The following is a 27,868-nucleotide window of genomic DNA, read 5'->3' on the forward strand; positions in this document are numbered from 1 at the left end:
AACAGCCTTCATAAAAAAATATAATTCGTTATTTGCATAGTATCTAATTTCTTTCAATCTAAATCGCGCTTAGTTACGCGATGATAACAAATAAACTTTAGCGTTTCGTGAAAATGCAAGTCAGCGTAGCCAGCGATTTATAACAAATAGAATTTAATTGTTATAAATCATAAACACACAAAGATCTGGATTATTGCCAAACTCTTTGCGAACGAACACGTTACCAGTTTCTTTGTGTACAAGCGGGCAAGCTAATTATAAAAGCCACGCGCGCGGGCGGATGACTGCGTAAAAAGTCAACGACACAAGACCCCAAGAGCGTACATCCCTTTGATAAATAGAACGCGCCTGATACGTAAACAAACTTCTTTACTAAAGAATACGGCAAGAATTAAATCATTAATCTGCGAATAACACATGCAATCTATTAGTCTTAGGGCCTGTTTCACAATGTATGGATAAAGTGCCAAATAGCTATGCAACACATTAATTATTCGAAAGATAAAATTTACAAATAAGATACTTCGAATTTCATGACGTATAGCGCTATCTGACAGTCGTGAAACGCAAAAATACTATTTATCATACCAATAAGTAACAAATAGCTTATGTGGAACTTATCCTGACATTGTGAAACAGGCCCTTAGTAATTGTGTTATATTTTAGACAATTGTATTAGACAAACGAAAAACATCGGAAAAAAGAAAACTTGGATGCTCCAAAATTACGGAAAAAGACGACTAATTGCTATAATTCAATAGAATAAGAAATTCCAGTTTTTATAAACAAGAGCATATTTATAATTAACGTTACACCACGTAACTAAAAAAGCGATATCAATTATCATATTATATTTTATCATGTTATTCCAAATGTGCGCAAGCAGTAGGTACGGAAATTGAAAACCATAATCTATATTGGGTTTCTACCATAGATAAGATTTAAAAAAAAACGTTTCGAGTACAGTCAAAGCCATCATCGATCGACATCGTTTAAAACAACATACCGGTTATATTGACCAAAATCAAAGGTCCTGACTGAATTCTACTGCATTAAGTTCTTAATAATAACGACATGGGCTGTGACGACTATCGGTTTTTACGGCCAAATATGAGCAGTCCCTCCGATGTTGTTATAACAGATATTGACTGTATTTCATGATTTAACTAGTCAACAGCATATCAATTGACAAAACATCCACGATCTTTTGCTATCCAAAATAACCGAGATAAAAAAAACAATACGAGGTCGACATTGCATAATATTTATCATATCATTGCTTATATCTGTTATCGGTGAGAAAAAGTTTTATAATAAAACCTTTGCCTACTTTTGATTTTTTTTTAATAATTCTGAAATCTATTTAATTTAAGCCCAGATACATTTTCTCCACAATTTTATTTGAAATACAAATCGGCAATGCGCCAAGATAAGCTTATTATTTGGACTGATGACTCTACATTTTACTGATAAGACTTAAATTGTAAAATAGTCTTCGCAACATGATTGTAGGAAGTTTTAATCAACAACTAGAATATCCATTCGATAACAAATCTCGTAATTATGATAATATGTAATATAATTCGTATTATTAAATTCCTTAATGGATGATTAGTTAGGTGAGTATTACACAGATTAGTGGCGATAATAGTAAAATAATATATTATTAATAATCACAATTTTCAATAATAAAATGTTAATTCCGCACCTTCGTCCGCAAAGCTTTCGGGTATTTTGGCAAATATTAAAGTCACTTAAATATCGTTATTTTCTGTAAAATTACACAAAATGACAAAGCCGGCATTTTATTTTTATAATATATATGCTGGGCTGAGTTAATTCCCGCCATTTTATATATCAGTGTCCTGATATCTTTGTAAAAATAATAATTACCAACTTACGCCAATTTACCGCCAGGAACAGAATACCCTATCGGTTTAACGGATTCAATTTTGCTTACCTTCAATGACATATTCGTCAAACTTTACAGTGCCTTCCGTTTCAAGTCTTACAGGTGGACGGAATTTATCTAAAAGTATTCGTACGGCGGCTTCGCGCCCGTGCCTTGCAGCAGCAATAAGTGGTGTACATTTGACTCCATCACAGCATACATCCTATAATTCATAAGTGACGAATTACAAATCTAATAGTACAATAGCTATGAATCTATGTTGCTTCAATTGACAGGGAAATTGAGGGCACTTCAGTTTCTAATCGAAGAATTCCTTGTGTTGTTGAATGTATACAAAATCAAGCCACTAGTCACTACCAAATAATTTAATAAGCTTATATATTTTAAATAAAAGAAAAATATATCATATCTATTATTTGATTGACATAATGATAAAGGATTGAATAAAAATTATATATACAGTCAAACCTGACTGTGTCCCGTCATTTTGTCCTGGTAAAACTTGTATAAGTTAGAAACATGAAACCTAATTGTTTTCTATAGTTTTATCAATATCTATATATGAGACAAAGCTCTTATGTAACTCTGTAAATAGAAACTCAGGTTAGTGAGAAACCTGTAATTAGATTGTGGTCCCTTGAGCTTTCCAGTTATCCAGGTTTCACTGTTCTATACTTGCATGGAAACAAAAAAAAAATACTTTATTTTCCTTTCCTATGTTGCTATATATGTAAATCTTAATCTTTTTTCTAAGTTTGTATTTATGACTAAATGATGTATAGTATGTAGTCTGGGTGCTTTATGTCAAAGGCGAATAGTTGCCCTAAGAAGCTAGAGCAAGTGGTAAAGCAAAAGAGCAGCAGATTATGCTGCAGAATTAAAAATAATAGATAAAATTGAGAAATTTACGAGAAAAAATTTAAAAGGTATATAATATTATATAGGTCAAACTATGATACAAGATTATTCAAGTTTATTATTAGAAGATATATTCATATTAAAGATTCAACCAACCATGAAGAATTTTTGTAATATGAAGTAATATATAAGGAAAAGTGTGAGTAACATTTAACATGCACTGTTTCACATGAATTAAGGATAGATCTTACAGATGTTACATATTTGATCTTGGTTATTAATAAAGGAAATTAAAATAAACATTATGGTAGTAGAGCATAATATTTCAAGCAACAGTCAGCAATGTTTTTTTATTTCAACAGAAAGATATGATCCAATCTAAAAAGTAGAAATAAAGAGTGATACAGATTTAATTGTGATATTATTTTAGATAATATTAAAACCAATTGCTCATGACCTTATTTAACTGAAAATACATCTTAATGCAAAGAAGTGAATTCCATAACTTTACTGTGGACTCTAGGACTCAAGAAGTTCTATAATATAATACTTCACAATTCAAATGTAATTTTATGTTGCAATAACTCCTTAGATAGTAGATAGGGTTTAATGCAATTTTGTTATGTGGAAAATGCCTGAGAATTATTATGTTATAAAGATATTAAACTATCTATATAAGTGTGTCTGAATAAACACAAAGATACAGAATTAATTTTAAAAACTTAGCTATGTAAGATGAAAAATGGAATATAACCATATGTATTTATGCAACACATATAGTTGCAATCTATTTTTATATTTAATAAGTTTTGTAATTAGCCTCTAAAAAAATGGGTCAGCAATGTTCTTGCAGTGTGGTGAACATGGGCAGCAGTATCTCTTAACTTTAAATGTGCAAAGCAAAGGTTTGCCCTCTATTTAATAAAAGTAATAAATATTTTTGGTATATTTACTGTACCATACCATTAACATACAATAATATAGATATATAAGTAAGCATAAAAAATAAGTTTAACACCACTGAATTCCATTGTTGAGTCAAAAATATGATTAATTCCTTTTAAAATGGTTTCCTGTGAAATTAAACTTCTTTGGATTATTACGTTTTGCTGCTAAATAATGTATGGTAGGATGAATAAATGAATAAGGCCTTCAAAAACAAAACTGTCCCAACAAAAATAATTGCACAACGCACTAGAATCACGCATCAACTATCATAAAGATTTACACGGATAAAAATAGACATTATTATGAACGTTTTTCTCATTCCGTCGACAATATATTGATATTGATAAGACTTACGTTGTTTAAAAGGTCGTCTATCTCATCTGTGTTTTTTTCATACAATAACGCGTAAAGCGTTAAAGCCATTCCATCTCTAGCAGCGAAAAACACTCGATCTCTTAAACTGCTGGAAACATCGTCCAACAATAGTTTTTCATCCATTGCTGTGGATGTACGAAGTAAAAAACAATTTAACACTGCACACCACTGCACTTCCAGTAAACAGCTAGTTAACACCGCAACGAGACAATCGCGAGAACATTGAAATAATTGAGAAACGAAAATGAATCGCTTTCAACTCTCAAGTGTCTTGTTTCATTGAAAATCAGAAAATTCTGAAAGTGCCAATCGCCAACAGGGAAAACTTCAGTAAGAAATGACAACTGACAAAAGCGAATTGAAACTTGACTTCTAAATATCAACAATTTGAAAACTCGAGGATTTTGTCATCGATATTTATTCTATATTTATACTCACAAGCCCAGAAGAAACTTTTATCATAAATACCTAAATTAAGGTTTTTGTAGTCATTTATGTTTTTTTATTTATTGTTTATTAATTTCCTTAAAAAATGCATTGAAATTTTAAATGCATCAGTGAATGCATCCGTTGAATGCATCTGTCACTACAGTGGCCACGTCTTGTCCAAGTGGAATCAAAGCAGCCAATAGGGTGCCTTCTTCAATCCTTTCAAATTTCAGTTTGACGTTTTTTGTAAATTGTTTTTGACGTGTAACTTACCGCTTTCGGCTTTCCATTATCCATTTATTTACGAAACTTTAACTAGTTCGATCTCAATTTTCTAATACCTTTTTCGTAATGGCTAGTGGTCAATGGGAAGTTGTTGGAAAGAACAAGAAATCCCAAAATGGGAAAATGAAAAATACTAACGAAGATAAAAAGTCGATCAAAAATGGACCAAAACTCGAAGATTTGAGTGAGTATATTAAATACATTATATCCACTGAAGACAGAAATGTCAATTAAATTTTTAAATTGAAAATCTGCAGTTCCAGCGTCGCAGATCAAGTCATATTACGATGGCATGGAAATCGATGATACAACAAAAACCAAAGAAAAAAAGAAAGACGGTGAAAAAAAATCAAAAAAGCAAGAAAAGAAAGAATCGTCAAAACCAAAACCTCCAAAAACAATAGCAGAGGCTTTAGAAGCAGTAAGAAAATTTTATCAATTTTTTTATATCACATTACTATTGTGCCCAATGCCCATGAGCTTTAAGAAATATATCTTATTCAGAAATATTTAAAAAATAGTAATTTAAAAAATCACGCAACATTTACGCGTAATTTTGGTACTAGAGATGTAATAATCCAGTCTTATGTACAAGAAACCTTTCAAATGTTGCAATGGAAGTTATATGATTTATGTTGTGTTATTTGGTAGTATCTTTCATGTATCATATAATTATTATAAATACTTTATATTAAATTATTTTTCAGATTGATGCCACAGAACTAGCTAATATAATTGCTACAAATAAAGTTAGGTTTTCAAATGCTCCTTTGGTTTGGTTGAAAGAATTAGCTAATTTCTTAAATTCAAAAATTCCTATAGATATTGATGATCCTACATTTTCTAATCTCCCTCCAAATTACCCAGTCAGTGTGTTGCCAATTGACATAAGAGCTAGTCTAGAAAATGTACTTCGAGATGCTGGAAAAGCAAATACTCAACTTTTCTTTGATGTTACTCTTACAGCTCTTGCAAATGACATGAGCAGAGGTACGTATTTTGTTTTTTGTTTGTGTCTGAAATTATATATATAGTTTTTAAATCTAGTATTATTTGTATGTTAAAGTGTTTTTTGACATTTACTTTAAACTTAATATTTAAAGTGATTAAAAATGCCTCATAGGCCGCTGCATAAACTTTAAACTAATAATATATATGTATATGAAGTATGATCTAATACATTATGTTACAGGTCAGTCAGTTAATGGGCATAGATTACTGCTACAAATGTTAGCTCTAGAAAATTCTGAATTCTGTGTCACCTCTTTACCAAAGAGTGTGAGTCTCAGAAACTCATACCAAAACCGCCCACCCATTGGCTTATCACTATTATGGGCTTTAGGCCAAGGCGGATATAATAACTTTGCAGATGGAATGAAAGGTAAATATTTAATATTGAATTTATTGTTCCATATGGTTTTTACTTAAGTAATTCATAATTACCACAATCTGATTGGACAACAATATCTATCAACATGACAAGAGACTTGACTCGCAAAACTTTAAAAAAAAAAGTAGCTTTATCTGTTGAATAGGCAATAGCACATTTACAATATTTAGGATGAGCCACAGAGCACAGTGGTTTTCGGGCAAATGTATTTTTTTTAAAACAACACAAAAGTGGTTAAACCTAACATGGTTCATTATCTCAATAACTTTTTTAAATATAGGTGAGATCATTTATCATTATGACATGTTCCAAGGTAGCTGATAAGAAACTTACATAGTTTTTATCTCATTATGTTAACCTGAATGCTATTCTCTTGTGAAAGTTGTTTATTAAAACTACATATAGGTGTGTGAGTGCAGTAAATGAAAATATTTTAAAATAAATATTATTATGTACTCACAGTTTTCTGACCACAATCAAGTAAAATTGTTATTATGATAACATAATGTGCAATACTTTATAAAACTTGACTATAATAGGCACTTGCCACTGCTTAAGTAGTAACTACTAACAATGATGTGTTTCTCTGCCAAATTACAGGGACAATAAATTGTCATCAATCACATTGAAAGGTGTGACTGAACCTGTCTGAATTATACTCAAATATTGTTAACAATTTTGTATATACAAAGTTTTATTTAACATAAAGAACACCTTCTCATGCTTATTCTATTGTAGAAAATGGATAAATTGTCGTATAAATAGGAAATACATCAATTTCCAAGGCCGAATTTTAAATTGACCCTAAAATAATATTTCTACTAAGCAAATATCAATTTGTTGGTATATTAATAATATTTACTTAATTAAAAATAATGAATTACTTTTTCAGTTTGGCAAGAAATATTCCTCCCCATAATTGAGCTGAAGAACTACACCAAGTACATAATTGCATACCTATCCAACCACCTAGATAGGCATGCTAGAATGGATGATACCAGGATTAGTCAGGAACAGTTATTCGCAATGTTTGATACAATTAACAGTAAGAGGAATGGACTACCCAAGGAGCTGTCAAGTGACCTTATCAAGCAATTAATTAAATATAAGGTAAACTACTGATATTTGTAAAACTAAATAAAAAATATCTAGGTATTAAAGATTTTTAGTTTATGATAGGTTATTGTATGTTCATAATATGATAAATTCATCAAAATGTATTAAACAATATCCGTCTAACATAAAAATCGACTTTGCATTATAAGGTTATTTAATTTCAGGATATTTACTTCAGTAAGAGTGGTAATAAACTTCAAGTGACCTTTAATCAGTTTATGAAGAAACTACCCAATCAATACCTCAGTGGAACGAATTTGGATCCTTACAACCAAGTGATAGTCGAGAGCCTGGTTAACTGCTTAGCTTTGGATGACTCATGCAATGCCACGTGGCGACAATTGTTTAGCAGATGCAGCAAGCAATCTGCCACTCTGATTGAATATATTGGTAAGCAAAATCTTAACAAATAATGTTTTTTTGGTAAACTTAAGTATTTTACAATTTTAACTATACAATATATTTAATTTTTAGACACTAATTGGGCAGAAGTCAGTCGAAAGCTAAAGCATAAGTCACTTAAAATAACAATTACTCAATACAAGGAGGTATGTGGTGAATTCTTGAAGGGGAAGAAAAAGGATGAGACTGTAGTCAAGGCTAACAGAATATGTCAGGTGTGTGCTGATAATTAGAACATAAAAATGAAGTGTGTGTGTGAAACGTATTACAAATAACGTATATGATTAGATATATTTCAAATATACCGCCATCTTATACACAGAACACAGATACCAAACGAAGAGTTATAAACTGCACAGATTATCGATTTTCGTTTGAAGTATAATCTGGGTAACTTTAACTACATGACATGCCAGTTGTCATATACATTACATATTTAGTTTGTGTAAGCTATATCTGGGAAGGGTCGCTTCTGACGAAAAAATCGAATTTCAGCTAAGCAATATTAAGACAAACTTGAATACTACGTTAGTAAATTTGTTCCAAAGCTTCCAACGGTTAAATAATCATAGTAGATCAGCGTAGTAAAGTAAAGGTATCTGAAAAGTAAAATCACATTTAAGTATTTTTTCCTAAAGGGCGTTGTTTTAGTGGAAAAACTTGTTTACTAAATACCTCTGTAAAAAGAACAGCTATGAGACTTACCACGTTACATCCGCTAGTAACTGTTTCCCTGTTATTCAATATATACTGAACCTTTGCGGGAGTCTCATCATTTCAATGAGATATTTTTTAAGACTGTATTTATGTATAACTAGTAAATTGACTAGCAACTTTCTTTACATTTTTTTATTTCCAATGTTTTCTAGAAGATTGATTTTTATAACATTTTTTTATCATGATGTTGGATAACATAACAGTTATTAAATACTGGATTAAACTGTTAGTGCAGTGATAGTGATAATATTTGTCTTAAGTTCTTGAAATTTATACAACGATAGAATATGGGTTAGGCAAAGGTTGTGGAAAATATAAACCCTGAAAGCACATTTATTATATTTTGTTTGTGTGTGTTTAGATAAGGATAAAATTGCTTCCAATTACATAAAAATTATTACAATACAGTTCATAACAATTGCCCTAAAATTTTTCTTTATAGGATATTTTAGACAGGATGACAAGTACAAGACGGTTTCCTTGGATGTGGGCAATTTTGTTCCTGTTAGTGGGTATAACTGGCCTTATTTCATATGATGTCTCTCGAGTTAATGGAAACTTCCCGAGTAAGTTACATTGTATAATTTGAAAGTATTATTATTAATACATTACAGTTATTATAATTTTATCCTCATTAGCAGTCATATACAGCATTCACTTTATCTATCTGTTGCACAATAATATTACTTAAGGTTCATTATCAATTAGAATATCCAGCATAGTATAAGTTACTAAATCTCTTTGTTTAATAAGTAGACATTATTTTCTAGCGTCCCATTGTGTTATAATATTTAAATGTCTTAAATTATTAATACCTAGGAAAACATATTAATTATTTGTCATTTATATGATAATGTGATGTAGCAATACCTTTTTTACCTCTATTGTTATTTTTAATTTTACGTAAATTGGATATGGATAGATATTGTGCTATTTACTTGAACAAATTCTAATTGTTATATTTTTAGGCTAATATAAGTTCTTATTTTGATGCTTTGCAGTTAAATTTTTCTCTTTAAAGAAGTGTTATAATATAAGAAATCAAATTATAACATTTTTTCAGAAAGCACAACTGGTCAACTTTTGAATGATCTAGGATTGTTAGAACACAGTCAAAAAGCATGGCAGAAGACTCTGTCTTCATCTGCTCGTGGATACATCTGGCTTGAAACAAATGTACCAATATACTATACGCAGGCAGTTGAGTTCTCAAAACCGTACTCTCAGCTCTCTAAGGACCTCTTCGCCATTGGTGTGAAGAAAACAGGAATCCTTTATGGGAATATGAAAGAATATGTGATAGAGAAGACCCCAGTGGTTGTAGCAACTATAGACCAATACATCCCTGGTGCAGTTGAAACAACTCAAACATATATTGTGAGCGGTGTGAACACAATAAAAAAATATTCTAATGATTATTACCAAGTTGTTGCTGAATATCTCGCAACGAAAGTTTTTGTGTAAGTTTGCATAATAACGAATTTTTTGTTATTTCCTGTTTTCAAGGTTAGCCAGATTTATTTAAAGTAGATGTTAATTGATTTTAAAAAGTTTTGGTCCATAAAATTTTTATGATGGCCCAAAGAATAAATTTATTCAATAGAATTTTTAATGTTGCTAAATTTAATTTAATATTTATATTACTTTCTACTGAAGATTCAATTTTGTGTATTAGACTATTTCACTGTATATATAAATTAGCAGCCTGCAAGTAATCTTCTATGTTGTTTCAATTGACATACACACAATATTACATATTATTATTATCATGTCTACAAGAATTTTTTCTAGGCTCTCTGAACTACAGGTATATTGTTAATTTTGTTATTTTACAGAGGCGACTGGGCACCAGAGATCTTGCAAGTTAAAACCCAACTTGCACTCAATGCCACCAGGTCTCATGTCAACGACTATTTCCACTGGTTCCGTGAACAAGTACATACATATTCGAAGATTCCCTGAAGACATATGAGGGGTTTATGAACAGTGAGTTAGTGTTATTGTGTCAACCATGTTTTACAAGGTCATAGTGATTTTTCTACTATTAATGTTTGAAAGTTGAGTGTGGTTACTGTTTGCTAATCATCATAATATTCATATACATTTTTTACAGAAAATTAAATGTTTTACTTCTGTATGTAGTTTTAACATATGTCATTAAAACATCACATGTTTTAGTACTTGGTAGAAAATTAGCCATCACCATAGATTTGTAAAGTAATATTTACTGTTGTAGGTTGACACAATTTTACTAATAAAATTAGCAGTTTGGACATTGTTATGCTTTTTGTAATGTGGTGCTGCTTCTAAAGTGGTAATGTCCTATATCTCCTATAAGATTTAAACATTTAGCGATACTAGATAACTTACATCTAAGGTCATCAATTATTAAATCGGCACCACATTATGGAGTATGATCAATTATTTTATTATCTTATAATCCATTTAAATGAGATATCAAGCACAAATTTAATTGTTAATTGTTACATCAACAACGAAATTATGAGTAGTATTTTGAAGAAATGAATTACAAAATTAAATTGAGGTTTATTATATATTTAACTTAATTTAAAAAAGCAATGGATTGAATGTATTATTATTTATCCATGACATTAATTAGGCGTTCAGTATTCTTAAGCATTCCCAATTGCATTTTATTTAATAATGTTGAAACAAATTCTAGTTACCCTCATTAATGAAATCACAGTGTTAATGTAGAAATATTGCTATAAGTTTTTGTAGTGTATTTATTTTGTGTTGAGTGTGATTTAAATTTTAATACAGAATCTAAATTTAAATGTGTTTCTTTTTTCATAGGTAATTGTTTAAATCAGAAAATTTAGCAGTGTTGGCCTAGTGGCTACAGCGTGCGACTCACATACCTGAGGCCGTAGGTTCGATCCCCGACTGTGCACCAATGTACTTTCTATGTGCGCATTTAACATTGAACGGTGAAGATAAACATCGTGAGGAAACCGGCATGTCTTAGACCCAAAAAGTCGACGACGTGTGTCAGGCACAGGAGGCTGATCACCTACTTGCCTATTAGATTTAAAAAATGATCATGAAACATATTCAGAAATCTGAGGCCAGTACCTAAATAGGTTGTAGCGCCACTGATTTATTATTTTATTAAATCAGAAAGTAAGTTTAATGTGACTTAAATTTCAAATATAAACAAGCAGTCTGGTCCACATTACAAAACTTTCCAATGTATAATTCCTTTGATCTTAGTAAATTTAGCCATGATTATTGCATTTGATACTATATAATATTGCTAGATTTAGGCGCTGTTAATAAACACCACATAATGAGATGAAAAAATCTCAACTTACTTAAATAATATATTTTAAAAAAGATCAAAATTTAAGATTATTTATAAAGAAAATTAACACATTTTATCCTTAAAAAATAACTTTGTGGTATTTTCATAAATAGCTTCTGCAAGTTCGTTTATGTCTTCATTTCGTACTGCCGCTAAGATTTCCAAAACTTGTCTGTAAGAAAATAACATGAAAAAGTAAGTATTGTTTTCAAAGTACATTAAATACGTTGAAAATTTGATGATAATAAGTGAAGAAAAGCTAGTTTAAGCTTTGATAAAGCAAGAATTTAATATATTTAAACAAAGCGTTAATCTAAGAAAAATGTTAATGTTAAATATATAATTTTACTGTATGTGTGTATGCCACTGAACTCCTCTTAAACATCTGGACCGACATGAATGAATTATTTTATGTGTTTGGGTGGCGCCCTAAATAGTTTAGATTCACAAATCAGTATCAATTTATCTATACAGTAAATAAACAGCTGGCATATCTTCTGTGCATATGTTCGTAACTAAACTCCTGATGGCTGGACAGATTTTAATGAAATTTTTGTTGATGTTCAAGAAGAGTCTAGAATTTACATTATTAGATATTTTTTCTGTGTACAAGACAGGGTCGGATCCGCTAGTAAATTATAAAATATTTCTGCACAGGCATTTTGAGTGATTCTTGACATTAGTATATATTAAAATAAGTTTTGCAGATACATACACAATATTTACAGGTTCATTTCTTCCTTTCACAAGACTATCATTTTCCAGAGTCAACTTTTCTTTTTTAACTGTTGGTCGTTTTGTAACTACATGTTTGTGCCCTGGATGTGTTGGTTTAACTTCACACCAAGGGGAGTCGGTTTCAATAAGTAACTTATCTTGTGGTATCTTTGCAACTACTTCTAGATTTTCTTCTGTTCTTAATGAGCTGAAAAAGAGCTTTATTTGAATGTTGATGAAATAGACCTATCCAAGATAGGTAAAAATTTTGCAATTTCTGTATCTGTTTCATTATCAAATCTAATAGGCAAGTAGATGATCAGCCGCCTGGCCTGACACACGCCGTCAACATATTGGGTCTAAGGCAAGCGGATTTCCTACCAATATTTTCCTTTACCATTCAAGCAAAAGTTAAATAGAAACTTTGTTTATCATTCACTGATGCATAGCCAAGGATTTATCCTACGACATCAGGGATGACAGTCGCACACAGAAACCACTAGTTACCAATACTGTTGAACAGACATTATGGAAAGATGAAAAGAGCTTTCACCTTAAAATAAACATATTTTAGCTAAATATTGAAAGATACATTTTTCTAAAAAAACTTGTCAATTGCATTGTAGTATAACATTACCTACCATCCATTTATACCTATATGCAAATTTAAATCTAAAATCTTTTGAAGGGCAGTATAGGAACCATCAAAGGAATGAACAACTCCACCAGTAATATTATCCCGATGTCTCTCTAAAATGGATACCAAATCATCAGCAGCAGCTCGACAGTGCAGAAACAGTGGCAATTTGTGATTATGACATAACTGTAACTGTAGTTCAAAATATCTAAAACAAAAATAATAACACTACTATAAAGTATAAATCATTTCAGAAATATCAAAGTTTAGTTTTGTGTCCAATGATGGGATTGGAATGAAATTCAGACACTGGTGCTATGCAAGTCAAAGTCAAAATTATCATTTCATATAACACACGTAGCACCCATTCATGAATAAGATGCATGGCCAGCCATTTAATAAATGTAATGTTTTTTTGGCATTTCCCTCACATAACATACCAATGTTGGGTTAAATACTATAAAGCTAGAAGACTGGCTAGAACTATAAAGTAACTAATAAAGAGTATAATTATAAAGTACCTACTTGAGCTGAACATCCTTTTGACAAAAATTTAGTCTCTCATAGTCCAGCCCAAATTCTCCAATAGCAACAATTTTGTCTTTATTGTCCAATATTAAGTCACTAAGATCGCTTAGGTAGGTTTCAGGGCTATCACTAAGAAATTCATCACATCTAGTTGGATGACATCCTACAGTTGAAAACAGTCTTGCTGAAATTTATATAAGAAAACATTACAAGTATGGCCATATTGAAAAGAGTACCAAACCAGCTTATTCTATTAGGTTGACAGTGAGACCCTCAACGCATGGACAATGTTGCAAGAAGACATATAGACATTGAGTAAATTGCTAGCATTGAATTTGTATACTCTTTATAGAAGTCCAATTAGTTTGTGAATACATTTTCAGTATGTGGTCAGTGGCACATTTTTTCACATCAATCTCATACATTCACATAAGTTGAGTATTTTTAGTCATATAAAATTTTAGTTATGAATACTTACAATCTGTTTGTGCAAGTTCTAAAGCCTCTTTACTTTCTGACAGGCTTCCTCCAGTAATAATAATTTTATTGAGACCCCCTGACCATGCACGGTCTAAGACCTTGTGTAAATCCGGGTCATGTTTCCTTAAGCCGTGATATATTCCTCGGTACATACCGTCGGTTAAGTTTGCTCCAATATCTTAAAAAATATTTACTGTACATGATGTTTTTATGTGAAATTTTTTTTTAAACATTTTTTACAATGGTTCATTTACCTATATATTTTTTTAAATTTGCCATTTTATTTATTGAAATGTGCAATTATAATAATATTGTTTTAAATATATTTATCACCTAAATTGGCTATTATCTCATCTTCCATCAATTAATATGAAGTTGAACCAGCAGGGGCCTACTATTAAAGCACTTTGACTAAACTCTCAAGGGGTCTAGTCAAGACAGCGTAACACTATGACGTATGTAGAAAGTCGAAAACTAAATTTGTATGAAAATGACAGCTATGAGCTAGTGTCGACAGTTGGTACCAAGTACTAGCTGTCATTTTCATATAAATTTAGTTTTCGACTTTCTACATACACTACTGTTAAGTCGTTTTGACTAGACCTCCAGGGGGCTGAGACAAGACACTTTTACGTATAATGTATGTAGAATTTAGAAAATCGAAAAAGTAAATTTCTATAATTTCGCAATGACAGTTTGTGATGACAGTGTCTCTATTTCGTTAGCCAAAGCGTAAAGAGCCATACCTCGACGTCGCCAACTAGTTCTTATTGAAATGTATGCTGGCGACGTCGTCATGTAGAAAGCGTAGCCAAAGTCGACCGCTCCGCATGCGCGCGTGATTCTGGCTACCTGGTGACGTCGCCAGTTATTTGCACGTGTTTGTATGCACCGTCATAAACAGAATACAGTCGTTATTGGGCTTCAGACAATACACGTTTCAAACACCAAAAGCCTTTGCATTCTCCGAAAGTGACAGTTTCTGCTTCTGGCGGCGGCTGGTTGTTGGTTTCAGGCGGCTACTTCAGCACACAGAATCATCGGACCTTGACTATCGGATGGATACGGACAGTAAATACTAAGCAATACATAGCCATGTTATCGCAATTTCATTCAATTCCATAGCCACCTAAGAGTCCAGGTTAAACCCCACCAGACTTTTTCCTATGTGGAGACATGAAAAGTCGAGTCTACAGCAAAATTCAACCACCATTTCCCAGTTGAAAGCCAACATCTGCGGATAAATGTTTGCTAATCCGCGCGACATGTGCGAATGAGTTTTCGGCAATTAGAAGTCAAGATTCTAATAGCGTTTGCAGTGCGATAGTGCACATCTAGATGATGTTATTTTTAATAAAGTTAACCCAATTTTTTTTTTTTCAAAATCGTAAAACTTGAGGCCCACCCTGTTTTTGGTGCTTTTAATGAAATGTTCATTTAAGTTATACACACACCAATTTCATGTTACTTGCTTGATTTTTTTATCAATCAATCAAATTATCAATATTTTAAGAAGCAAGCAAGTAAAATGTAAATTTTTTAAAAGTTAATATTTTTAAAATAGTTTGTTTATTTATTATTTATATGTAAGTAAATAAATTTGAAGGGATTAAATGTAAGGATAATTTAATTGATGCAGATAAATAGGAAAATTTGAATAATATCAGCAAATAAGTAAGGGTAAAATTTTCTTTCTTTTCCTTCTTTTCCAAACCTGGATAAGCGAGACTTCAAGGGAGCACAATCTCATTCTCGCTTATAGAGGTTTCTCACTAACCCGAGTTTCTCGCTAATGCAGTGTAGCGTTTCTCTCTTATAGAGGTACGCAGCAATAACAAGACATATATTCATGCACGATGTGATTTTATTTTATTTAGAACTTATTTACACTTTAAAAAATCCGTCAATTTCGTTTGGGTTTCTGTTTTTGTTTTTTTTTGAATGTTTTTCTCTAACTCATAAATTTGTCGAATATTGCTTGATCAACAACCGCCGCGTATTCAAAGTACTGATGGACCGTCTCCAACGCATTTAAAGCTAGCTTCATTGGAACGATCTAAACAATGGTAAGAAGTTCCACGAAAATTAAGAATGAGTCATAAATAGCAGATGTTAAATTTGTCATTTGTTTCTCCTAAATAATATACATAAATAAAGCTCGACTGTCGCTTATAGAGGTATAGATAAGTAGCAGTCTCACTTACTGAGGTCCATGAGGGGAAACGACTCTCTTACAGAGGTTTCTGTTTCTTGCTAATAGAGTTTTTGGGAGCTGAAAATGACGAGTCCTGGCTATAACTCTCACTAATAGAGTTTTCTCACTTACCCAGGTTTGACTGTATATATATATATTATTATTACTATATATTTAGGGGTTTGTTTAGTTTTAAGGGGAAATACCGTAGTCTGTAAAGTATCTTTGCATTGGGGACTTAGTCAAAAATCATGTCAATCAAATGCATGTTAAAAACTAAGTTTGTATGAAAATGACAGTTCGTGTCAGTAGATTTTATTATATTTACACTCTGAGTATGTCAGAATGATCAATGAGGATTGAGGAACAGTGAACACAAATTAACAGCTATTAGTCGTTCGCAGTTTTAGGTTAATATTCTAAATTATAATAAAAAAGTCACGATGGCCTGGTGAAATTAATGTCACTTTATTTTAGAAGCAATTGAACTATTTTAATTTGTCATTTAATGTTTATAAAATTATTATTGTGAGTTACAATGGATTCAAATTTTCGTATGTTTGTTGGAAATCTACCTGAAAGTAGTTCCGAGAAGGACTTAGGTGCAACATTTTCCTCCTTTGGAGAAATAGTAAATATTGATATTAAATGTAAACCTGACGCTGAATCTGATAAAAAGAAATTTGCCTTTGTCACATTACGTACATCAGAATACAATATAGAAGCATGTAAGTACCTAGTTATTACATACAAAAATGTATTTCTTCGTTCTTCATTTTCATTGTTTTAATAACTAATTTGCAGGCTTGAAGCATTTTTCAAATGAATTGTTTTTGGGAAGACAATTATATGTTACTAGAGCTCGTGAGAGTTTTTTGGAGAGGCTTCAAAGGGAACGTGAACAAGCTCAGCAAAAGGAGACACCAAAGGTTGTTTAAATGAAATAAATAGAGCCTTTTAAAACAACGTACATTCTGTAATCAATACTATAATTAAAAAAATATGTGTATCTTTTACAGCTTCTTGAAAGTAACCTTAATACAAAGAAAAGCTTTGAAGTTGCTAAGCTAAATAATAAAAGAAAATTTATCAATGATAATGATTTTGAAGATAAAACTGATAGAAATTGTCATACAGGTTCTAACTCGGAACCTCAACATAAAACAAATAACTACCAAAACAATAACTATTCAAGAAATGTTGATATTAAAACCTCTCAATTTAATAAGAAACAAGAATCTGAAGCTAAAAGATTAGAGTCCATGAAAAGAAAGAGACAAGAGTTTAAAGAAAAGAAAATGATGATCAAAACTGGGTTAATCGGTATTGTATGTACTTAATCAAACTTAACCTTATATAAAACATAGACTATAAATAGTATTTTAGTTTTCATTTGAAAGATGCTTAAATATTAAGAAATTTACAGTTGTAGGTAATTTCCACCAATTCAATAATTTTTACTGTAATCTTTTTTTAGGACAAACCTACCAATAAAAAAATATTTTTTTCTGACAATGAAGATGTATCTGAAACTACAAACAGTAAAAGAAAACCAGACTTGTTTGATGAAGATGGGAGTGGTGATGAAATTAACTTTGAAATAAAAGAACAATTCGAAGGAAGAAAGGGACAAAAGGTATAGAAAATTAGTTCAATTTATTTTTTTCACTTACTCCTGAACATTAAAAATTATTTAATAATAATAATCTTACCCAAGGTAGGTAGTTTTTCAGCTAGCAAGGTTTCCTTAGTAATTTGTAATTGTTTTTTTTTAATTTCTCATAGGTTTTAGATTTACAATCAAAGTACAAATCTGATAAGCGGTTTGTCTTAGATGAAAGATTTGCCGAAGAGTCAAATGAGGAAGATGACAACATTGAGAACATTGAATTAAATCAGGCAGATGAAAAGGCAACACAACTTAATATCCTGCAGAATGTTTTAGGTGTGCCAATTAAAACTAAACAACATGATCCTTCAAATAAAGTCAAGTATGTTTTCTGACTTTTAGCTTCTTTTGGTTGGAAATAGAACTTGTTTTCTAATTTTTTAATATTATAATAACTCGTGCTATGGTTCAGTATGTATTTATAGGTTGCCAAAAATAGGTAATAAACTATATTTTTTACAGGGCGAAAATTGGTATGCTGAGATTTGATCCTTTACAACCTGAGCATGCAAAATTCTTTGCACCAATTGAACCAAAGCAAGAGAATAAGAAATCTAAAAAGAAAAAATCCAAGGACAGTGAGTTACAAGATCCTGAGCCAGTACCAATGGAAATTCAAAAAGTTGAAGTCTCAAAAGAACAATTTTATGAAGTTAGTGATGTTTTAAAAGAAAGTATCACACAGCCTACAGCATTTAGTTTACGTAGTTTATTTTCAAAAGGAGAAAATAATGAGGAAGGTATATTTTTATTTTATATGTATTGGTCTTGATGACAATAGCTTTATAAGTAATGTTTTTCTTTGCAAACATGTGATCAGAGAATGCATTATAAAATAATCACTACTAATAAGGATTCGGAAGTATCAAAATGGGTGCTATTCTTATTTTATTAATTAAGATAATGTTTTCTGTTGTATTATAGAACCACAAGAGCAAGAAACACAAAGTATACCAATTGGGAAAAAGATGGATAAGAAAGTAAAGAATCCATTGGACCTAGGTGAAAAAAATCCATTTGTATATGACTCATCAGATTCTGAGGATGAAGAAACTAAAATTCAGGAACCAGTTCAAACAGAAAAATCTGAAGTAAAAGCTGTATGGAGAGAAAATTTGTTTTTCACAAAGTTTGATAATAGACTAAAAGGTGAGTTAGAAAGGTCATTTTCAAAGTCTAAGTAGTAGGAATTTACTAAAACGAAAACAAATTAAATACACTTATTTAGATGTCTTGTTTCAATAACAAAACAGTTGTTTTTCATCATAGCATTAGTGAAGTAAACCTATGTTTCAGATGGATTAGAATTTTTTAACACAACAATTCAAAGTTCAATTCATAAAGAGAGACGACAATTGAAATCAGTTATGAAGAAGAGACTTTATAACAAGGAGCGAAAGAACAAAATGTTCCAAAAGAAAATTGGAGGTAGAAAAAAAACAATGAAAAAGACCTATAGAAAAATGTAAGTTTTTATTCAGGATCATAAATAAATGAAATAAACTATTTTTGATTGTCTTTTATTTCTATTTCACTTGATGCGAACAATTGTTGTACAAAATAATTACATATAACTTTTTATTGTCTATTATATTTTCATTAATTCCTATCTCCTATCATTTATGAAGAAATTAAATATTTTGTACATTACACTCTGAATCTATCTCCTCTTCCATGTAGGCTTCTTCCTTGCACCAGGTTGACCTGGCTTCTTTCTTTCTCTTCTACGATGATCTCTAGTTAGCAAACCAGCAACTTGCATTGATTCAAGCATACTTTTATCAACAAAACTACGTAGGCCCCAAGCTATGCCCCATCTTATTGCCCCAGCTTGCCCTGAAGGACCTCCACCTTCGATGTTGCACTCTACATCCACTTTATTCTGAAGGCCAGTGAATATCAATGGGAATATTACTTGCTCTCTTGACTGTATGTCCTCAAAATAGGTTATGTCTTTACCATTAATTATAATTTTTCCTGTTCCAGGAGAGTGAATGGTGACATCCCCTCTCGCTTTCTTCCTTAAACATTCATATGTTGTAATATATGCTCTACCTTCTTCATCAAAACTGGGCTTAGGTATTTCTAATGCAAATTTCTGAGAGGCAAGTGGCTTCCTATACTTCTCAATGAAATCAATGCATCTGTAAGAATATGGTGTAGACACTAACCTCTCCATGACTAACTTAAAATTATCATATTCAAGATCAGAAATTTTTTCAACAAGCATTATTTCCAGTTGATCTTTGGAAACCCAAACACTTGATGATAGTTCTAGTTTACTATTTTGATCTGGGTTGGCTTTGTTTCTTATTACTTTATCTTCAAATTTGTACAAGTTTTCTAGATGTTCTGCAGCATCATAGAGTAATTGAAAAAAGTTTGGTTTTCCAGTATAAAATAGGAAATGATGAGGTCGCCCAGCTTCATCAAACTCGGCAGCTTTTCTAGCTGGAAAAACTTCTTCAGGTGGCTTCATTAACGGCCTGGCTGCAGGATCGTAAATACCACTAGGAAACAAATATTCAATTGCTCTATCTACATCTCTTTGTGTAAATGTTTCAGGGTCTTCACCCATCATATTAGCTAGATGCCTTTTACCGATGTTGTACTCAATTTGTTGCTTTTTCATAAAATCATCATTTTCTCTTGCTCGTTCCAAGTAAGCCTTCATTGGTTTACTAATAGATTTCTTCTTATTCAATGTTTCCCAATCAGTAAATTGTTCATAAATATCATGTGCATTTGTAGTATTCTTCTGACTGCTGCTATATTGTCGCGCATTTTTATTATAAACTGGGTTAAGTAAGGAAGAAAAATATTTTGATACAGGCATAACCTGTTTCAGGGTAAATTTTATAACGTTCGACATCATATAGTTTGTAATTACGGCTTTTGTTAATAAAAGTTAAGGTTTTACATATAAATAACCACAATTGAAGTGATTTATAATTAGTAAATAGTATTAGTTTACATTTTAGTTAAAATCAAAATGTGTTCGGTGATCGGTCAATAGAACACAGATTACCTATAACTAAAGTCTAAACACTACTGTAATCATCTGTGGATAAAATTTTATAGTTACGACTTACGGCCATAGTGTACATGTACATATAGGATATATAAAAAACAGTGATTCAAACTCATGTAAAAAAATTTATTTCGTAAAACTTAATACTATTTTCAAGATATCCCATAAACAACATTTACGATAGATTTATTAAAGTGAATCTACTTTATCAGCGTTAATAAAAAATACCGTCACATTTTTCGGTTACGCCTCACATGTTCGGGTTATGCGTCACATTTATCTGTTACATCACCATCGTTACAGCGCCATCTTTTCTTGTCACTACCACGGTTAATTCAAAGAGATTTGAAGCCATTAATAACAAAATAACGATAACAATGTTAGTAACATGTATACTAAAATTAATGAAATCTATTTCTATAAAAAATTAGTTAATAATTTACAAAAAAAATATAATATATTTCAGAATTTATATATTTTTTAAAATTTTATTTAGAAATTCTCTTATTTAATTATATTTGACCACTAAATCAATTACAGTAAATAAAGGTCAGTTTCACATCTTACGTGTGTACTAGTACACGCAACATTTTTTTCATGATATAAGTATGAGGCCCTTAAACTATAGACATTTAAAAAAAAAACATATGTGCAATTCCCACATGGTAGAAGTGAAACCTTCAAAAACATTTTTTTTAATATTAATCATTTATAAATTAATCATTTTCCATTATCTAAATGTGTGTGTTCTTTTAAAACAGTATATTTTAATGATAAATTTTAATTTATAAGTTTAATATAAATTTTTAATTTGGGAAAAACTAAAACATCGAAAGTTTGAAATTCGATCAAATGAAAAAGCGGCAGTAAAGAGAGGCTGTATAATGCCTGCTATCTCATTTTCTCCCACGTTAAATCATATGATGAATTGATGTTTCTGTCTCTCTTTACCGCTGCATCCGGTTTGAAATCACGACGATTCGAAAGAAGTTTATCTATCTCATTTTCTCCCACGTTAAATCATATGAATTAATGTTTCTGTCTCTTTTTACTGTCGCTTTTTCGTTGCATCCGGTTTGAAATCACAACGATTCTAAAGAAGTTTCACTTCAAAAACATTTGTGCAATTCACACATGGTAGAAGTGAAACCTTCAAAAACAAAGTCTTTATAATTAATCAAATATAAATTAATCATTTTCCACTATCTAAATGTGTGTGTTCTTTAAAAATTATACATTTTAATTTGTAAGTTTAATATAAATCTTTAATTTGACAAAAACTAAAACAACGAAAGTTTGAAATTCGATCAAAAAAAAGCGGCAGTAAAGAGAGGCTGTATAATGCCTCCTATCTCATTTTCTCCCACGTTAAATCTTATGAATTGATGTTTCTGTCTCTCTTTCCCGCTGCATCCGGTTTGAAATCACGACGATTCGAAAGAAGTTTATCTATCTCATTTTCTCCCACGTTAAATCATATGAATAAATGTCTCTGTCTCTTTTTACTGTCACTTTTCCGTTGCATCCGCCTTGAAATCAACGATTCTAAAGAAGTTTCACTTCAATAAATAGTATCAAGACATTTAATCCGATTTCCCTAGTATTGCCCACAACAAATGTTTGTTTCAATATTTGTCTTGAGATTCCGGTAGAACTATTAAGTACGTAGGTATAGTTCTATCGGAATCTCTCAAGCTATCAAGCTGACGTCAATTGGTAATACAAAAAATAAAGTACATAAATATTAAATACTGTACATACACAAGTTCTACACGAAATTTTCATGACATAGCAGTGACCTGTAAAAATTCTTTCCATTGATGTTTAGAAATATATCATTGATACGTGTACGGAACATGTATTTTGTTGGTATTCCTAAACTGGCTCTCTATTTTCTTGTTTTTGATTTAAAATTCAACATAACATCACTTTATCTCTGTAAGCAAAACAAAGGGTAGCGTTAGAAAGTAAAAAAACAATTTTCCTTCTTTATTAAATGGCAGGTTCTATGTTCTGACATTTGCATTTTTGACAATCACTTGACATTTCATATATGATTTCTGAGATTTCTCCTGTGTATAAAAGCCTATTTAAAAAAAAAAAAGCGCGGGAAGTGTAAAAATAGGCGGGCGTCTTTTTTTTGGCTTAACTTTTGAAAATTAAATTTAAATAAAAAATACAGGATCAGTTAAGTTATAAGGTGTATATAGTAGTAGTTATTGTTGATTATTTATATTTTTAGTTTGTCTTAATAGCCTGGTAAGTTATTTTATTTTATTATATGTAGATAAGAATTTTTCTCTTGTCGTCCATGATGGAGCCCGAAGACCCTGGAGGGACATCCCTCCAGGTGTCTCATGTAGTTACAATCGATGCGTCTGGAATGGAAACGGAAGGTTCCATTATCGATACAGACTGTTCGGATAGCACGAAGTCTGTTAAAAGAAAAAGAGTATCTGTTAGAAATGAAAAAAAGAGAAAAAGTTCCCAAAATTTCCCTAATGATTTAAAAGACAATATAACTCCTAAAGTCATCGAGTCTGATGTTAAAACAACAGAAATACCCCCAAATGAGGCTGCCCACTCTAACAGTATTTCAATTAATCCTCGCGTTGCTAGGTCGCTTTACCAGGCGTCAGACCCTGCGCCTTATGTTGTCCATGTTCAAAAAATCATGGAAACAAATCAAACCGGATCTGTTCACCCCATACAATTTGGATTTTTCCTTAAAAAAAATTATGTAAAAAGCATTGTAGAGGGAAGTATAAAAAAAATAGGGAGGAATATGTTGTCATTGCAATTTGAGACATTCCAAGATGCTAACTTATTTTTAAATCATAAATCTCTCAACACAAATAAATACAAAGCCTTTATTCCGGCTTTCACAATCACCCGCATGGGAATTGTGAGAGGTGTTCCGTGTGAATGGGATGAAAAAGAAATTTTAGAAAACATTGAGCTTCCGCAGAATTGTGGAAGTCTTTTGAAAGTTCGGAGGTTAAACAGGAAGATCTTTGAAGGAGAGAATTCCAAGTTCATTCCAACTGAGACTGTAGTCTTAACCTTTGATGGGAAGATATTACCTCCCAAGGTCTTTATATGTTACAACTCCCTACCTGTAGACCTTTATATTTACCCCACACTGCAATGTTTCAATTGCTGCCGTTTTGGTCACACCAAAATGCAATGCAGAGGCACTCCAAGGTGTTACAAATGTGGTGACAACCATTCAAGTATTAGTTGCAAGACTGAAAGGGATGATGCTGTGTGTATCTTATGCTCTGGTTCTCATTTTGCAACGGATAAAAAGTGCCCAGAGTATGCTAGGCAAAAAGCTATTAAAGAAACAATGGCTAAAAAGTCAATATCATATTCAGAAGCCAGTAAAGTCCATCCACCAATTTCTAAATCTTATGCAGACGTTGTTGCTTCTGCGTCATCGGCCCATTCTGGTCCGAATATTTCTTATTCCAGTCCCTATAATTTAACAAGCCCTACTAAGACTTCCACACAGTCATTTAGGAAAACAGTATTCATGAAACCCAAAGCTCGTCCTAAAAATGTAAGTAAGGGATATGATCAAAAAACGCATGCAGAGCTTATCCAAGATTACAGCAACATTCCTTCCTTTTCTAAAGGTTGTCTCAACAACTATAATGATTTGTCAGAAATAATAACAAAGGATCTCATCATTTCTATAATACAGTACCTTTCACAATCTGACATAATTAAAATACCGTCCAACGATGCCCCTTCTACAAAAAGTTTTTTAACTAATGGACAGTCAAGACCATCCACAAAACCAGTCTCTGGTGATTCAATGGAATTGCCGGAGCATTAATAGTAAAAAAAGTGACCTAATTTTTTTATTAAATAATTACAAACCATTTGCCGTCTCTCTTCAAGAGACTTGGCTTCGTCCCGGATTCAATTTTAGAATTCAAGGACATATCTGTCTTAGAGAAGACAGAACAGATGGGTATGGTGGAGTTGCACTTATTCTTAGAGGAGGTGTGCCATTTGTTCACATACCCATCCCTAATCACAGTGATAAATTTTCTATTATTGCTGCTAGTGTAAATAATATTTGTATTGTAAATATATATATACCTCACCCTTCCACTGAAGTCTTTGACAATATTTGTAGCATTCTATCTTCCCTCCCGCGCCCTATTTTGGTCACGGGAGATTTCAATGCACAACATACTATGTGGGGAAGTTTTAAGTCTGATCATTATGGGGCTAGAATCTTGGACATCTTAGATGATTATAATTTATGCCTTCTAAACACCGGTTGTCCTACTAGAAGGACACAGCCCCATGAGGGTATTAGTGCACCAGATCTTACCCTGTGTAGCCCTTCCCTTGCTCCTACATTAAACTGGTGGACTCTATCGTCTTCATACGGAAGCGATCACTTTCCAGTAATTGTATCATTTCCTCAAAAAATTAGAGAACAGACAAAGGCTCCTCCCCGTCTTAAATATAAACTTAAGGAAGCCAACTGGTCATTATTTAGAGATAAAGTTCAACAAAATTTAACAACCATACCTCCAGTAAATGACAGCAATAATCATTTTTGTGCTGAAGCTTTAACACAAGCCCTATTACAGGCTGCTGAGGAAGTTTTTCCAATTAAAAATAAAAGTGGCAATGGGTATATTCCATCACCACCTTGGTGGGACAGTGAGTGTTCTGCGGCTGTAGCGGAGAGAAAGAAATCTGAAAGGAATTACAGAGAAAATTCTACAACACAAAATTTTAATATTCTTAGTAATCTTATAACTAAAACACGTAAATTATTAAAGCAAAAAAAATTCAATGGCTGGAAATCTTTTTGTGCCTCAATTTCACCAGACATTTCTCCATCGGAAGTTTGGCAAAATATTCGGAGATTCAGATCTGCCTTTAAACCTCCTAGATCTCATTTTATGGATAGCAGTACAGTTGATTTGTTTCTAGACAAATTAGCTCCACCATATGTGCCATTTATAGATAATATCTCTTTTCACTCACAGCCTTCTTTCCTCTCCCAGCACAGAAGTAGTGATTCACTCATTTCGTTTAGCCTTTCAGAACTCAAAGGGGTTCTTTCAAAACTTAGGGACTCAGCCCCAGGTTGTGATGGAATTCCATATTCTTTTCTTCAAAACCTAAATGACTTCAGCCTTTCTTATTTTCTCAGTTTAATTAATTCAATTTTAACATCAGGTAATATTCCTCCATCATGGAAAATTCACGAAGTTATCCTAATACATAAGCCTAACAAACCGATTAATGATCCATCATCATACAGACCAATTGCATTAGCTTCAGTTATATCCAAAATTTCTGAACATTTAGTTAAAAATAGGTTAGAATGGTTTATTGAGAGTAACGGGTTATTATCTCCAAACCAGTTTGGATTTAGGAAAGGCAGGGGTACTATGGATAGTCTCAGTATATTTATGACAGACTTAAGATTGGCGTTTTCATACAACAAGCCTGTGATAGCAGCATTCTTAGATGTGTCTGCAGCCTATGATAATGTCAACCTTATAATTCTGAAACAAAAAATGATTAATTTGAATATCCCACAAATTTTTATAAGTTTCATAATAAATCTTCTCTCTGGTAGAATGCTTAAAGTAATGTCAGAAGATTCCTACCAATCCCGTATTGCCTGGAAAGGTTTACCACAGGGATCAGTTTTGAGTCCCTTACTTTACAATATATATTCTCATGATCTGGAAGCCTCCCTTAAGGGTAAAGTTAACTCACTCCAATATGCAGATGATTTACTCTTATATATCTCAGGTAATTCTATTGACAACATATCTGATACTATGACATATTCCCTTCAGTTGCTAAAAGTCTGGCTGGACAATAACTCTCTAAGCCTTTCAGTTCATAAAACTATAATAGTCTTATTTTCACGTATGAGACTTCCTCCATCAGTAACTGTATTTTATAATAATATTAGAGTTCCTGTTAAAAGTGAAGCAACATTTCTTGGGGTAATTTTAGACTCGAAACTTACAGGAAGCTCTCATTGCAAATATATAAGTGCCAAATGTGAGAAGATCCTAAATATACTGCGTTGTCTCTCTGGAGTTTGGTGGGGAGCCCACCCTTTCTCTTTAAAGCTTCTATATAATGCACTAATAAGGAGTATTTTAGACTATGGAACATTTATACTTGAACCCTGTAATGCAGTCGCTCTCCATAAGTTAAACATTATCCAGTCTAAGGCTCTGAGAATAATTACTGGGGCTATGAGATCGAGCCCTATTAACGCTTTGCAGGTCGAATGTTCTGAAGCTCCCCTGCACCTCAGACGACAATTTCTTTCTGACAGGTTCCTGTTTAGGGCATTACAAGTATATAATCATCCTCTTTATTCTAAGTTACGGTCTCTGTTGGAATGTATGAATTACCCGTACTGGGCTCATAAATCGCCGCCATGCCTTATTATTAGTCTCCAAAAATACTTAGCTCTTCAAGCTCCAACACACAGATCACAATTCCTTCCTATATTTTGTGTTAACTATGATGCATTAACATTAGACCCTACTATTTTGTTTGACTTCGGTATAAGTAAACAAGATCTTTCTGCAAATGCCAAATTTACTGATATTATTGACAGTGACAGCCAATGGAAACATTACCATTTAATTTTTTGTGATGCTTCCAAACCCGGTCCCGAGGAGTGTGTGGGAATTGGCGTTTTCCATCAACAGTTTGACATTGTACAGAAAATAAAATTACCTCCAGAGACTTCAGTATTTACTGGAGAATGCTTTGGTCTGCTGAGGTCTCTGGAGTACATTTTAATAATGAAGCTTAAAAAGTCAATTATTTTAACTGACGCTAAAA

The 27,868-nt window shown here is 31.9% G+C and overlaps 5 protein-coding genes across 10 annotated transcripts in view; 2 read left to right on the forward strand and 3 right to left on the reverse strand.

Annotated features, from left to right (window-relative positions):
- LOC111002677 (protein fem-1 homolog B) overlaps positions 1-4,400 on the reverse strand; it is a 29,043-nt gene extending 24,643 nt beyond the window's left edge. For 3 of the 5 annotated variants that reach the window (XM_022272867.2, XM_022272868.2, XM_022272865.2), the window contains exons 1-2: positions 4,073-4,400; positions 1,961-2,114 (exon numbers count right to left, since the gene is read on the reverse strand). In XM_022272867.2, coding sequence (XP_022128559.1) covers positions 1,961-2,114; positions 4,073-4,216 — 298 coding nt within the window. In that variant the 5' untranslated portion in view covers positions 4,217-4,400. The remainder of the gene's footprint in view (positions 1-1,960; positions 2,115-4,072) is intronic. The other 2 variants (XM_045634642.1, XM_022272869.2) reach the window with 1 other exon arrangement.
- A 362-nt stretch (positions 4,401-4,762) lies between these two features.
- On the forward strand, positions 4,763-11,230 carry LOC111002609 (transmembrane protein 214). Its single transcript, XM_022272765.2, has 10 exons — positions 4,763-4,991; positions 5,065-5,228; positions 5,515-5,797; positions 6,000-6,188; positions 7,090-7,307; positions 7,478-7,703; positions 7,788-7,930; positions 8,875-8,998; positions 9,496-9,892; positions 10,268-11,230. The coding sequence occupies exons 1-10, from the start codon at positions 4,874-4,876 to the stop codon at positions 10,392-10,394; spliced, it is 1,989 nt and encodes a 662-aa protein (XP_022128457.2). The 5' UTR covers positions 4,763-4,873; the 3' UTR covers positions 10,395-11,230.
- A 533-nt stretch (positions 11,231-11,763) lies between these two features.
- LOC111002628 (putative deoxyribonuclease TATDN1) lies at positions 11,764-14,567 on the reverse strand. 2 transcript variants are annotated; one of them, XM_022272788.2, is made up of 6 exons: positions 14,453-14,567; positions 14,118-14,297; positions 13,637-13,823; positions 13,116-13,319; positions 12,473-12,682; positions 11,764-11,929 (listed from the first exon to the last, which is right to left on the reverse strand). In XM_022272788.2, the coding sequence occupies exons 1-6, from the start codon at positions 14,478-14,480 to the stop codon at positions 11,821-11,823; spliced, it is 918 nt and encodes a 305-aa protein (XP_022128480.2). In that variant the 5' UTR covers positions 14,481-14,567; the 3' UTR covers positions 11,764-11,820. The 2 variants fall into 2 exon arrangements, with proteins under 2 accessions (XP_022128480.2, XP_022128481.2); XM_022272789.2 differs by having other exon boundaries at positions 14,374-14,551.
- Positions 14,568-16,660: 2,093 nt separating this feature from the next.
- On the forward strand, positions 16,661-19,490 carry LOC111002620 (probable RNA-binding protein CG14230). Its single transcript, XM_022272778.2, has 8 exons — positions 16,661-17,041; positions 17,118-17,242; positions 17,333-17,641; positions 17,791-17,949; positions 18,099-18,304; positions 18,445-18,722; positions 18,907-19,131; positions 19,279-19,490. The coding sequence occupies exons 1-8, from the start codon at positions 16,852-16,854 to the stop codon at positions 19,449-19,451; spliced, it is 1,665 nt and encodes a 554-aa protein (XP_022128470.2). The 5' UTR covers positions 16,661-16,851; the 3' UTR covers positions 19,452-19,490.
- LOC111002619 (28S ribosomal protein S9, mitochondrial) lies at positions 19,487-21,025 on the reverse strand. The gene has a single exon (XM_022272777.2). The coding sequence runs from the start codon at positions 20,855-20,857 to the stop codon at positions 19,643-19,645; it is 1,215 nt and encodes a 404-aa protein (XP_022128469.1). The 5' UTR covers positions 20,858-21,025; the 3' UTR covers positions 19,487-19,642.
- Positions 21,026-27,868: the final 6,843 nt, after the last annotated feature.

This window comes from Pieris rapae, chromosome 3, assembly GCF_905147795.1.
Source record: "Pieris rapae chromosome 3, ilPieRapa1.1, whole genome shotgun sequence".
NCBI classification, from domain to species: Eukaryota; Metazoa; Arthropoda; class Insecta; order Lepidoptera; family Pieridae; genus Pieris; species Pieris rapae.

Excerpts from the sequence above, each read along its gene's own strand:
- LOC111002609 (XM_022272765.2), top strand. The coding sequence starts at position 4,874 with ATGGCTAGTGGTCAATGGGAAGTTGTTGGAAAGAACAAGAAATCCCAA. Across the intron at positions 6,189-7,089 it reads CTTTGCAGATGGAATGAAAG|TTTGGCAAGAAATATTCCTC; the intron begins GTAAATATTTAA and ends TTACTTTTTCAG. Across the intron at positions 7,931-8,874 it reads AGGCTAACAGAATATGTCAG|GATATTTTAGACAGGATGAC; the intron begins GTGTGTGCTGAT and ends TTTTCTTTATAG.
- LOC111002628 (XM_022272788.2), bottom strand. The coding sequence starts at position 14,480 with ATGGAAGATGAGATAATAGCCAATTTAG. Across the intron at positions 13,824-14,117 it reads AGAACTTGCACAAACAGATT|CAAGACTGTTTTCAACTGTA; the intron begins GTAAGTATTCAT and ends TATAAATTTCAG. Across the intron at positions 11,930-12,472 it reads AATGAACCTGTAAATATTGT|ACAAGTTTTGGAAATCTTAG; the intron begins GTATGTATCTGC and ends ATTTTCTTACAG.
- LOC111002620 (XM_022272778.2), top strand. The coding sequence starts at position 16,852 with ATGGATTCAAATTTTCGTATGTTTGTTGGAAATCTACCTGAAAGTAGT. Across the intron at positions 17,642-17,790 it reads AAACTGGGTTAATCGGTATT|GACAAACCTACCAATAAAAA; the intron begins GTATGTACTTAA and ends ATCTTTTTTTAG. Across the intron at positions 18,305-18,444 it reads GATCCTTCAAATAAAGTCAA|GGCGAAAATTGGTATGCTGA; the intron begins GTATGTTTTCTG and ends TATTTTTTACAG.
- LOC111002619 (XM_022272777.2), bottom strand. The coding sequence starts at position 20,857 with ATGATGTCGAACGTTATAAAATTTACCCTGAAACAGGTTATGCCTGTA.